The 13,868-nt window shown below is 37.8% G+C and overlaps 1 protein-coding gene across 1 annotated transcript; it reads right to left on the bottom strand.

Moving 5' to 3' along the window:
• Positions 1-7,941: 7,941 nt before the first annotated feature.
• On the bottom strand, positions 7,942-8,499 carry LOC140810300 (uncharacterized). Its single transcript, XM_073168174.1, has one exon. The coding sequence runs from the start codon at positions 8,497-8,499 to the stop codon at positions 7,942-7,944; it is 558 nt and encodes a 185-aa protein (XP_073024275.1).
• Positions 8,500-13,868: the final 5,369 nt, after the last annotated feature.

The following is a 13,868-nucleotide window of genomic DNA, read 5'->3' as shown; positions in this document are numbered from 1 at the left end:
TACCGTTAAAAATTAAAATCATGCGGTTAAAAATACCCAAAAATTCTCATTTTAAAAAATCCACTTAAAACCACATTATATTAATTTATAAAAATAAATCTTGTAATAAAATACTTTCCTGAAAATTCTCCGGTCTTTGTTCCTCGTTCAAGCGTGAAATGCACCTAGAAACCCTAATGCGTGAACTTATAAAATTTATGGAATAAATTCTACCATACATGAATTATGCATAAAATGCATAAAAATAATTAAACATATGAAAATGAAATAAACATACATTTAATGCTTTAAAGGAATTAAATAAAATACCAAAGAAATTTAATAATTTACATGCACATGGTTCACGTGGACTTTCAGATTTTCGGGACGTTACAATAAGGGACGAGGAGTGATGAAGAGAGGCTAGTGGAGGTGGTGGCATAAAAATGGTAATCACGAAGGTGAGATGGTGTTGTGATATGACGACGGGAGCAAAGGGACTCGCGGTGAGAAGTATCAATTGGAAGGCTTCTTTGAGTGGGTAAATTGTTATTAGAAAAGAACTCAATATCGACTGGAGTGGAGGAAACATCTTTGAAAGGGAATGAGTGTTCATGGAATATGACATCCCGAGAGATTTAAATTGTGTCGAGAGTGAGCAATTTTTAGCCCTTTTATCCAAGAGTATATCCTAGAAAAACCAACCCAATAGCACGGGCAGCAAATTTAGTTCGGGTATGAGGTAGAGTGTATCCAAAACAAAGGCAACCGAAGACCTTTAGGTGCGAAAAAACAGGGACTTTGTTAGGAAGTAACTCAAAAGAGGTCTTGTGGGATAAAAAGGGAGAAGGTGTCTGGTTGATGAGATATACAACAGTGAAGATGCAGTCGCTCCAATACACCAACGGAAGATTGGATTGAAACACTGATGACCGGGCCACAGTGTTTTCGATCAACAACATAATTTTGTTGTGTTCGATCAACACATGAGTGGTAGGAGACAATGCCTTTGGACTGGAAAAAATCAGTAAAATTCAACTCAGGAGCATTATCTGCATGGACAACCTTGATTTGTTTCCCAAATTGAGTGAGGATCAATGTGTAAAAAGTGGGAAAGATATGCAAGACATCAGATTTGGCTTGAAGCATATATTCCCAAGTAAATCAAGAATGATCATCCACTATCATAAGGAAAAACTTATATCCTTCAATACTAGTTGGGTGAAATGGCCCCCAAATGTCAATGTGAACAAGATCAAATATAGATGCACACATAGATTTATTAAAAGCAAAATATAATCTCTTTTGCTTGGAAAAATGACATACAGAACATGGGTGTAAGTTGTCCTGTACATGTGTAAGATGTAGTTCACGTCCTATAATAGATAATCGGGGGAGTGATGGATGACCTAGTCTACAATGCCACAATTCAATTTTATTGAAAGAAACATTACAGATAGTTGGAGAGTTGTATGGTTCAAGGACATAGAGATCTCCGACTCTTCTACCCATCCTAATCGTCTTCTTCATGCTTAAAGCCTGAATGTGAAACAAAGAGGAGGAGAATAAGATAGAGCATTTCAAATTGGAGGAGAGGGAACTAATTGAGAGCAAGTTAAAACGAAATTGAGGAACAAAGAGGACATTGTGTAACTCCAAATGCATTGACAAGCACTCGGTTCCAATGTGTGAAATAGGTATAGTGAGGCCATTAGGTAATGTGACATCTGTATAAGAATGAAAAAGAGATAACGAGCAGCAGATATGGTGTGTGGCTCCAGTGTCTAATACCCAGCTCTGCTGTGACAGCAAACCAGAATTAAAGGACAAGGAATATATACCATTGAAGCACGAAACTGAAGGCTCATTATGTTGTGGAGTCGTAATGGATCCAGGAGTGGGCTGAAGCTGAGAGCTCAAGAGTGCAATAAGTTGCTTGCATTGATCTTGGTTCAACGAAGTCTCGCCCGTGCCAGAAGTTGATTCATTAGTAAGTTCCTGAGCCTGGTTTGAATATGCTTTGCTTGGAAAAAGTTTGCTCTTGTACTTAGGATGACTAGGCGGATAACCATGTTGTTAAGAAATGAAATTTCAGGAATTTTGGTGTATGACAAATTAGAAATCAACCACGGTTGGAAATTCTCAACTGCTAGTTTTCAACCGCTTATTCTTTAGATTTCAGCCGCTTCATTTAAGAGACTTACTTATTACTAAACGACATTCTCTGACCGGCTGTATGCATTCAAATTCTCGAAGTCAACGATCTCACATCAATTCCAAGAAAGATGTGCATTTATATCTCTTTCCTAGAAAGGACGATCAGAGACAGTCTTCATGTCCTAAAGATATATGCACAGTCGCCTAAAGTAGTAAACCTCAAGTAAAGAGCCTCAAACTTATGATAAGCAAAAGGAAGATTTAAATACGGACATTTATTGCTCATAAATATGAAAGCGACTTATCTGTTTCAGGAGCTCAGGTTTACGTTTACTAGTACCTTCTGACCGTTAGATCTTTTAGCTATATCATCTGGGAGGAATGCAAGTTATTCGCGGGCAAGCTACACAACTCTAACACTGATTGAGAGAAGTCTTTCAGCTTGCCTTCACAGAGATCTTTGAGCGCCTTCACAGATTACATTCTCATTATCGCTCTTCTGCACGCAGCTCTACAGTCACATATTTGATCATTTAAGGATCTTTTCGTGCTACCAAAACAAACTACTGTTCTATCAATAACCTGCGGTTATTTGATTAAAGTTTGGAAGTCTGGTGAACTTAGAGTTCTTAAATCCAGAAGTGTAAAGTGATCACTAGGAGTTCCAATACAGGCAATGGAATAAGTCCTGATTGGATTGGGCTGTTACAAACGATTTGTAAAGTCAAAGTCTTTTAGTGGAATCCTTCCTACCAAAGGAAGAAGGGGTGACGTAGGAGTATTCAATCTCCGAACATCCATAAAAATACTGTGTCCCCTATCTTGCGCAAACTGTTATCTGTTATTCATATCCTTGCAGTTTAGTATGTCAAATCTTATTTAAGAAATATCTGTCAAAAGGAAGTGAACCGTCTTCCGCACATTTTAGTGGTTCACCTCTTTCGACCGTTTGAGAAGGAAGTATTTTGAACCGCCTAAAAACGGTTGAAAATACATTTTAAAGAAGAAAATGTGAAAGAGTTCATTCACCCCCCCCCCCCCTCTTAACTCTTTCTCGATCCTAACAATTGGTATCAGAGCGGGTTCTTCTCAAACATTGATATCTCTTGAATAATATGGCATCTTTCAACAAAATCCCTATGTTTTCCAAAGAAGATTATGATGATTGGAAAATTCGTATGCAGGCACATCTGGCAGCTCAGGATGACGATATGTGGTTTGTAATTACTGATGGACCAATGAAGATAATGAAAGCAAACACAGCTGTTGGTATAACTGAAGGTGCTCCTCAAATGATAGAGAAGCACAGATCTGAATGGGCCGCTGAAGATAAGAAGAAAGCAAACTTAGACAACGTTGCAAAAGATATTCTCTATAAGACTCTGGATAAGAACATGTTCGCCAAAATCAAGACTTGCACCACTGCAAAAAAAATATGGGAAAAACTCACTCAACTGTGCGAAGGAAATGATCAGACCAAAGAGAACAAACTGACAGTGGCTATTCAAAAATTCGACAATGCAAAGATGAAGCCAGGAGAAACTCTTGCAGAATTTGATGAGCGATTCAGCAGCATTATCATCGAACTCACCTCACTTGTAAAAGAGTACTCCAACAGAGAAATTGCTTTAAAAGTCATGAGAGCTCTTCCCAGAGAATGGGATGTGAAAACTATAGCCATGCGAGAATCCAAAGATCTAAACAAACTGGAACTACATGATCTATTTGCTGATCTCAAAGCATATGAATTTGAGCTAGGGATACGAACCGAAGAAGAGCCGTCCACAACCCAACAAATAAAGGCCTTGGCAAGCGGCTACAATGACTCTTCCGGTCGAAGAGTCCACAAGTAAGAAATCGGCTGAGCAACTAAGCAATGAAGCCATGTCTCTATTTGTTAAAAAATTTGGTAAATTTATGCGCAAAAATCAGTCTCAAATGAATAAACCTTATTTTAAAAAGGACCATACTGAGGATGGTCAAGGTTGTTTTAACTGTGGAAAGAAGGGACATTTTATTGCAGAATGCAATAAGCCAAAGAAGGATGAAAAAAAACAGGAGAATAGAAGACGGTTCAAAAACGACAAGAAATTCATCAAGAAAAAGAATCAGAAAGTTTTGGTTGCAGAAGAAGACAAAGGCAAATGGGCTGAAATAGAATCAGAAAAGTCTTCTTCTGAAGAATCTTCGAGTGAGAGTGAAGACGAAAGAGTTGAATGTCTTATGGCCAAGGAAGATCAAGAAGCTACTGATGAAATGGTATTTGATTTTAATTTTGAAGAATTTACACGAGAAGATCTTGTTACAGCACTTAACGACATGGTAAATGAGTTCAAAGGACTATATATGAAATTCAATGAAGCTGATGCAGAAAAGAAAGACTTGAAAAACAAATTAACCCTCTCCAGCTGTTCGCAGCACAAAGAGGTTGAAAGTTTGAAAGTCAAGCTAAGTCTGATAGCAGCTGAGAATGATGATTTACGAAGATTGTTCCATGCTACATTAAAAGAAAACAAACGGTTATTAAGTACCATCAACATGTGGAACAAGTCCTCTGCTTCTCTTGATAAGATACATGAAATGCAGAAACCAGCCGGAGACAGAACTGGGCTAGGTTACGGCATAAATGATTGTAATACTTCAGAAGCTTCAACTCAACCGTTGCTAGAAAAAGACAGTTTAAGATCAATTAAATTTGTCAGATCTAGCTCGGTATATGAACATGATGAGCCTAAAGTTCAAGGCATTCAAAATATAAATCTTGAGAATAATGGGAGGCGATGTGGTTTGGGTTATGATCAGAGTGATAAATCCAAACAATATTGGCGCAAACCTAGGCCAAATCCAACCGGATACGAAGGGTCAACCAGATATCACTCAAGAATCAGACCTAACAATTACTACAATTGCCGACCAGTTCAAAAGAGGTATAGATTGAATGATGATAATCAAAGGCCCAAACAACATATACTGCATTCACCAGAGTATGCTTTTGATCATGATTACCCTGGAACACATCACAAAAAATCCGCAAGGATAATTCAAGTGTGGGTTCCTAAGGGTCTAATTAACCCTGGACCCAAATAAAAGGGGTACCAATCTTTCATTGTCAGGAACTAAAGAAGAAAAACATAGAAAAGTCATCATGGTTCCTAGACAGTGGATGCTCAAGACATATGACTGGAAATAAAGATCTCTTATCAGAAATTGTAGATCTCAAAGGACCAACAATCACTTTCGGTGACAATTCTAAAGGTAAAGCTATGGGTAAGGGTAAGATTACTCATGGCAAAATCATCATCAAAGATGTTCTTTTAGTAGAAAACTTATGCTACAATCTGATCAGTATAAGTCAACTTGGTGACAATGGGTACACGGTTGAATTTCATAAAGAAAAATGTATGGTTAAAACTAATGCAGGTTATACTGTGTTGACTGGTTATCGAAGTCAAAATACCTATAGGGTAGAATGGAATGATCAAAATTTAAATGCATCTACCTGTTTCGTTGCTTTAAATGGAAATAAAAATTGGCTATGGCATAAAAGACTAAATCATCTAAATTTCAGATCCATTGCTACCATTAGTAAGCTTAAGCTAGTATCTGGACTGCCTAACGTTGATTTTGCCAAAGATAAAGTATGCAATGCTTGTCAGCTTGGAAAACAGGTTCGATCAACTTTCAAAAGCAAAGGAAGACACTCTTCAAATATATGTCTAGACCTTCTTCACATGGATCTATTTGGACCAATCCTGGTAATGAGCTTAGGGGGAAAGAAATACACTCTGGTCGTCATTGATGACTATTCTAGATTTACATGGGTACTATTTCTTGGCTCCAAAGATCAAACTGCTGATCATCTAATCAAGCTGCTCAAGAGACTTCACAATGAAAAAGGGGAAAACATCAACAGAATCAGAAGTGATAGAGGAACTGAATTTCTGAACAAATATCTATCATCCTATCTTGAAGATCATGGGATTAAACACGAGCTATCAGCTTCAAGATCGCCCCAACAAAATGGAGTAGCAGAAAGAAGAAACCGCACATTGAAAGAAGCAGCTAGAACCATGCTGGCTGAATCCGGTATCTCGCAAAGATTTTGGGCTGAAGCCATTAACACAGCTTGTTTTACTCAGAATCGATCTATGATTAATAAAAATCATGAAAAGACTCCATATGAAATATGTATCGGCAAAGTGCCAGAAGTGGGGTATTTTCGCATCTTTGGCTGTAAGTGCTTTATTCACATAAATGGCAAAATACATCTCACTGCATTTGATGTAAAGGCTGAAAACGGCATCTTCCTGGGATACTCAGCAGTAAGTAAAGCATATAGAGTATATAATCAAAAATCTCTCACTGTCGAAGAATCCATACATGTTGTATTCGATGAATCATCCATATGTCATGACAATAGCAATAGCAACATGCATGATCTGATAAATAATTTTGAAGCTGCTAACCTTGAAGCTAGCAATGATGATGATGAAATAGACATACGAAGAACAGGTGAAACAATCTCTAAAGAAAATCCAACCGGTCAAGAAAATTGTCAACAAACAAATGATCCAGAGAACAACTATCAACCGCAGAATACACCACTGGCAGAAGAGGCAACAGAACAAGAAAATGACATCATTCAACCAACCGAGGAAGATCAATATGGACCATGTCTCCAGTGGAAAAAGGATCACCCACTCGAGCTGGTCATTGGTAACCCTACTGCTCCTCTTAGAACTAGAAATCAAATGATAAGTGAATTTTTGTAGGATCCTAAAGATATATGCACAGTCGCCTAAAGTAGTAAACCTCAAGTAAAGAGCCTCAAACTTATGATAAGCAAAAGGAAGATTTAAATACGGACATTTATTGCTCATAAATATGAAAGCGACTTATCTGTTTCAGGAGCTCAGGTTTACGTTTACTAGTACCTTCTGACCGTTAGATCTTTTAGCTATATCATCTGGGAGGAATGCAAGTTATTCGCGGGCAAGCTACACAACTCTAACACTGATTGAGAGAAGTCTTTCAGCTTGCCTTCACAGAGATCTTTGAGCGCCTTCACAGATTACATTCTCATTATCGCTCTTCTGCACACAGCTCTACAGTCACATATTTGATCATTTAAGGATCTTTTTGTGCTACCAAAACAAACTACTGTTCTATCAATAACCTACGGTTATTTGATTAAAGTTTGGAAGTCTGGTGAACTTAGAGTTCTTAAATCCAGAAGTGTAAAGTGATCACTAGGAGTTCCAATACAGGCAATGAAATAAGTCCTGATTGGATTGGGCTGTTACAAACGATTTGTAAAGTCAAAGTCTTTTAGTGGAATCCTTCCTACCAAAGGAAGAAGGGGTGACGTAGGAGTATTCAATCTCCGAACATCCATAAAAATACTGTGTCCCCTATCTTGCGCAAACTGTTATCTGTTATTCATATCCTTGCTGTTTAGTATGTCAAATCTTATTTAAGAAATATCTGTCAAAAGGAAGTGAACCGTCTTCCGCAAATTTTAGTGGTTCACCTCTTTCGACCGTTTGAGAAGGAAGTATTTCGAACCGCCTAAAAACGGTTGAAAATACATTTTAAAGAAGAAAATGTGAAAGAGTTCATTCACCCCCCCCCCCCCCCTCTTAACTCTTTCTCGATCCTAACACATGTAACTTGTAGCATTTATCCACGGTGTGTCCAACACCCTCACAATGAGAACACACAAGCCTATCATACCTTTTTACTTTGACATTCGAGAAGGATTTAACAGCAGCAACATTCGATGGGCAAGACACTGGTGTATACGAATCACCTTGTAAAGAAAAGCTGTCGTGTTGTATGGAGCGCTGTCTTTCCTCTTGCAGAATTAGTGAGAATGTTTTCGAAATAATAGGAATAGGATCCATCATTAATTTGTGCACGAATTTGAGCATATGACTCATTCAAACCCATGAGGAATTGCATAACACATTCCTGATTCTGAAAATTTATCAAATCCTTCATTGAGCCACAATTGCACACAGAAATTGGATGGAAGTCCTTCAATTCGTCCCATAGTGTCCGTAACCGAGTGTAGTAAGTAGTTACATCCATCGAACATTGTTGTAATCCATTCAGCAACTTCTTAATCTGAAAGATTCTCGGTGCATTGCTCTGGTGGAATCTGTCGCACAGGTCATTCCATATCCCATGGGCAGTTGGAATGTACATCAAGCTATCAGCTATTTCCTTAGCAACAGAGTTAAGAATCCACGAAATCACCATCGAATTGCAGCGTAGCCACGCTCCATACAAGAGATCATCCAGAGGTGGACGTTGGATCGAATTATCTACAAAACTGAGCTTATTTTTGGCTGTAAGCGCCATGGACATTTCTCAAATCCATGTGTTGTAATTGTTTCCAGAAAGTGGATGCGAGACAAGGATCAATCCAGGATGATCACCATTTTGCAAAAAACCAAAAAGGGCTACCAGAATCGTCAATAGCGGTGCGATTCCCTGATACAATCGTTGCGTGATTTGGAGCCTGATTTTCTTGATTTCCCTTCGCCATGAGGAGGAGGCATGTGCACATTTAAGGCCCTGATACCATATTAGAAACAGAGACTAAGTTGGGAAGAAAGAAGAAAAGAATCTCCATTATCATTTTTTCCAAATGAATTCAAGTGTGTTTAAAGTATTTATATGAAAGACAAGAATAAAACTAATGCATATCAGAACAATCAAAATGGGAAATAGAAAAGATGTTAGAGTAGATGCCCTGCAAGCCAACGGTTGGCTAGGGAATTTATTGACTCAAGTGAAATAAACAGTCTTTATTTTAATATAATTTAACTTTTAATGGTTTCGTGATACTTTATCTGTATACCCATGCAAGCAGCATAGATAAAGTCCTTGATTATGCTTTAATACAAATGAATCGTAATTCGATGTTGAAACTCATTTGTAAACACTGCATATTCTAAATTCGTTCCTAGTCGATTCAGCCGCCTAAAACATGGATAAAGGTCGCTTGAGCTCGAGACTAGCATCTGTGATGTTGTGTACTGCGTTTCTTGGTAAGGGCATAGAGATGTCCAAACATACAGATGGGTAGTCATATGATGATTATACCGAACAACCCTCCCTCGGACTTTTCAAGTGGTTATCATTCATCGAGAGGATAAGTCCGTGGTTATGATTGTACAACATTAGTCCTTACGACCCGGGACAACACTGAGGCTCTATATGCTAGGGCTGTGCTTTGACTCGTTTACCGGCTCCAGGAGAGTCATCAGGTGGCGAGGTTGGGTACAATTGCGACACATATAGGAGCCAGTGCATTGTAGTCGGGGATTCACCGCTCACCTACGGGTGTGGATATCCTATGTGATCTAATGAAATAATAGTGCATGGAATCTCTGGCCAGAGTACGAGATGTACGTTGGAGAAGGAGTTCTCCAAATAGTACACGCGATGCCACTATTATAGTTATCACATAGTTATCGAATTAATATGCAACCCTCGATGAACCAATGGTTGCAGATTCGATCGGGATATATGAGATGAAGGGACCGTACTGTACGCTAATCATAACCGACTGGTTCTTGCAGGCACTATCAGTGATACCTAGGGGATCATGGGGCGATGCTACTAGACGCTCTTACCATGATCCGATGGGTGCAATCAGAAATGAGTTCTGACATTCTTGATCAAGGTGTTGATGAAAAGAATGGGGCTAACTAGGGTAAGCCCGAATAAAGGATTATGTCCTGAATCACAAAGAGTTGTGAACCCACGGCTAGCTGTATCCCTGAACCATTGAGGGTCACACAAGTACTGGATCGTTTGTTCCCGTTGAGAGAATAAATTCAAGGAGTTGAATTTATATTATAATATAGTAAATTCAAGGAGTTGAATTTATGATAAATAAATTTTGAGAAAAATAAATTCAAGGAGTTGAATTTATGAGATAGTAAATTCAAGGAGTTGAATTTATGATTTTATAAAATTTGGAGAGAATAAATTCAAAGAGTTGAATTTATAAAATTTGATAATTTAATTTATTAAACTCAAATGTTGGGTTTATTAAATATTAAATTTTGGAGGTGATAAAATTCAAGGAGTTGAATTTACAATTTATATAATAAATTCAAATGTTGAATTTATAATTAATTTAATTTATTAAACTCAAAAGTTGAGTTTATTAATTATTAAATTAAATATAATGAGAGTATGTTTAATGGGCTTGTAGGAGTACAAGTCCAACATATTAAATAATTAAAGTTACTAATGGACTTTGATTAATTAATTAAACTAGTTGGATTAGTCCAATTAATTAATCAAGCCCATTAAAGTTAATTATTGAATTTAGGTCAAGATTATGATTTTTAAGAGAAAAATTATAGATTTGACCAAGCCTCCAAGAGACCACAATTTTTTAAATTGTTTCGGTAATTTGGAAAGAAAAAAAAAAGGATTTGGGATGCAAATATTATAGAATATTTGATTGACTTAATTAACTAGATTAATTAAGTAAATTAATGTTTAGATAATATGATAAGCATTTTGTTTCAAAATAAAAGATAGAGCATCCGAACCTTTTTCTTGAACAAGCTTTTTCGGCTATTCAATTTTTTTCCACAGTGTTGCTCTCGAAAATCTCTCCCAAAACAAGAAAAAATTTGGCTTGTATTATTGAGTCGAATTTTTCGTGTTATATCTCTACGCAAAAGTTCTTCTAAATTTCTAGTGCAATTTAGAAGAGGAACAAATAATCTAGTCGTGGACCGGATTAGGAGATCGAAGAATGTTCGTAGGGATTTACAACAAGAGCTATGTCCGCTAACCCCGGAATAGTTGGAGCCACGTGAATCGTTCACCAAAGGTATAAAATTTCTAACACCCTATGAATGTTTGTTTCATTATGAAAACCATACGAGCGTCCAATTCAAATATATTTTGATTATCAAAATAAAATAAAAAAAATTTTAAAACTTCCGCTGCGTTTGGGCGCGTAGAAAATCGAGATCCAACAGTGGTATCAGAGCCAGGTTTTTCTAGATCGTATGGTTTTGATATTGAATAATTTATTTCTAACCACACAAGAAAATTTTTCAGAAAATTATGGCACCATGAAAATTTATTTTTCCAGATTTTCGAAAAAAAAAAAAAAATTCGTTTCTGCCCGGAATTGTTCCGGGCAGCCCGTGCGCGCAGGGCCGCGCACGGGGGCGCGCAGCGGCCGCGCGCGCTGTGCGGAGCGTCCGCACAGCGCTCGGCGGCCGCGCTGGAAGGCGCTGTGCGGAGCGTCCGCACAGCGCTCGGCGGCTGCGCTAGCGCGCTGTGCGGACCGTCCGCTCAGCGCGCGGCGGCGGCGCTAGCGCGGCGTGCGGAACGTCCGCACGCGCCGCGCGGCGCCGCCCGCACCTGTGCGCCCAGCGCGCACAGGGGCTGCCGCCACTGCCCGAAACGTTCGGGTAGCGGGCGGGCAGCGCGGGCCGCTGCCCGAGATCGTCTCGGGAAGCGTGCTGGATGATGGGCCTGAATTGTTTGGGCCTAGGGTGCAATTTTCTGATTTTTCAAATTTTTGGGCAAAATTGATATTTTTGAAAATTTGTTCAATTTTTATTTTTGAAATTAATTTTTGGAAAATTAGTAATTTTCTTGTGAAATAAATAATTAGAATATGATTTTAATTATTTATAGTAAAAATGAGTTTTTACAATAAATCAATTATTATTGATTTAATTGGAAATTAAATAAAGGAGTTTATTTAATTTATTAAATCCTTTAATAATTGTGGTGGTTAGTGATAAAATTATTAGATATATGTTTTATCAATTAATTAAACTGTTTAATTAAATTGATGTTAATATTTGATATTAAATGCATGGAGGATGATCGAGTGCCTTGACCAATGTGTTAGGTGTATGTTAGGATATTTTACTGTTTTTATTCTTTTTATAATATTTAATATTATTAAAGTGGGCCTGGTTTATGGCCCGTACCCACCCCCATGAGATGTATCCCTTATGTGCCATGGCTATTCAAATGTAATAATTAGAAATAGTGGGAGATCAAGACTGGAAGATGGTGGGCCCGATGATCAAGATGAAGACATGTAAAATATTGGAAGCTTTTGTAATAAGTTGCATTTGCATCCCTGCATTCACCTAGGTTTGGACCTGGATCCATGTATGGCTCACATGGATCTAATAGTGTTGGCGATCGATCATCCTTATTTATTGTTGAATTTCATATTATGATATATGTGATATATAGTAATATGCATGTATGTATATTATTAGATAATATAGTTGTATGAATCCGACAAACATACAAACTCGTGGCACGCGATTTTTAAATTAAAATGATGAGACAATTTTAAAACTAAAATCCCTCATTTTGAATAAGATTCAAAATTTATATCAAACCGAAAAAGTAAAAATTAAAAGAGTTTAATTTTTCCTTGCCTTCCATGAACCGTGGTTGCATGTTGATCGCTACCCGCGGACAGTGTCTGGCTCATATTATTGGGGAGGCCTGTACGCCGGAAAGCTGTGACTTCCACCGGACATATGATGTGAATTGAGTGGAACTCCCATGACTTCGGCTCATATTATTGGGGGAACTCATGGCGACCGTCTACTACAATTCAATATTGATGGGTTGGTTTGACACGCGAAAATAAACGGCGTCATATTATTGGGTCCTTATTAAACGTGAGGCAAAACACGCGGAGGTTGCATAAGGATGCAATTGGATTCTACCTTTTAGAAATTATAATTGGCTGATATTATTCGGGATTATAATTGGCTAATTGGACTCTACGTGCCCACTAAGGAAATACGATTTCCCTTTTTCATCAGAGGGTGGTGGAAATGTCAAAATAGTGGGAGGGAGATTTATAAAATAAAATCCATATTTTATATCTTAAAATTATTTTAAAATAATCAGCAACCATTATTCTGTTTCCGTATCAGTATATTTTCGATTTCGTCACGTAATACATTTATGTTATTAACTAGCTAACCGAATCTAATTTTCAAGACTGGTTGGGAAATTGTTCTGAATTCGGAGAAAATGACATACACACTAATGTCAGTCTTGTTGAACTGACAAAGCATGCAAGATGGTAGGACCATAGTGTGCAAGTTAAAGTGTAATGTGCTCGCTTCTATGTCAAATGAACTGTAGGGACAGTTTGAGGATATGTTGAATGTTGCTGACATTCGAATAAACATGCAAGAGTTGAATGGTACATGAAACTCTTACAGTGATGCACATCAATTTCAAGGAGCTCATGACTACACGTATGCAAGATGGGGCTTTTGCCCATGAGCATAATGTACGTATGACTGGGCTTATTGAGGATGTGGTGGGCATGGAATATGTGATTCCTAACGAGTTACTAGATAACATGAATATGTTATCTTTCTCTTCCTCATTTGACGGGGTTATGGTGAACTTCAATTTGAATAAGATAGATGATAGCCTTGATGAGCTAGTCAATACGCTTATAACTTATGAGATCACCATAAAACAGGAAATTATTGTTTTTCTTATGGGCATCTCGTCAGACGAAAATGACCTACAAGGTAAGGGAAAGAAATGTTCTGCCCCTCACAAGAAAAACAATCCCAATAAGAGGCAAACTCTGAAAGACACTTAAAAGGCCTACAAAGCCCGATAAGTTAGAACATATTTATTTCACTGCAAGAAGTCCGGACATAAGAAATTATAAGCGCCAGAAA

The sequence above is a fragment of the Primulina eburnea genome, chromosome 13 (assembly GCF_022965805.1).
Source record: "Primulina eburnea isolate SZY01 chromosome 13, ASM2296580v1, whole genome shotgun sequence".
NCBI classification, from domain to species: domain Eukaryota; kingdom Viridiplantae; phylum Streptophyta; class Magnoliopsida; order Lamiales; family Gesneriaceae; genus Primulina; species Primulina eburnea.
The sequence above is the reverse complement of the archived record's forward strand: the minus strand, read 5'-3'. Positions and strand labels throughout refer to the sequence as shown.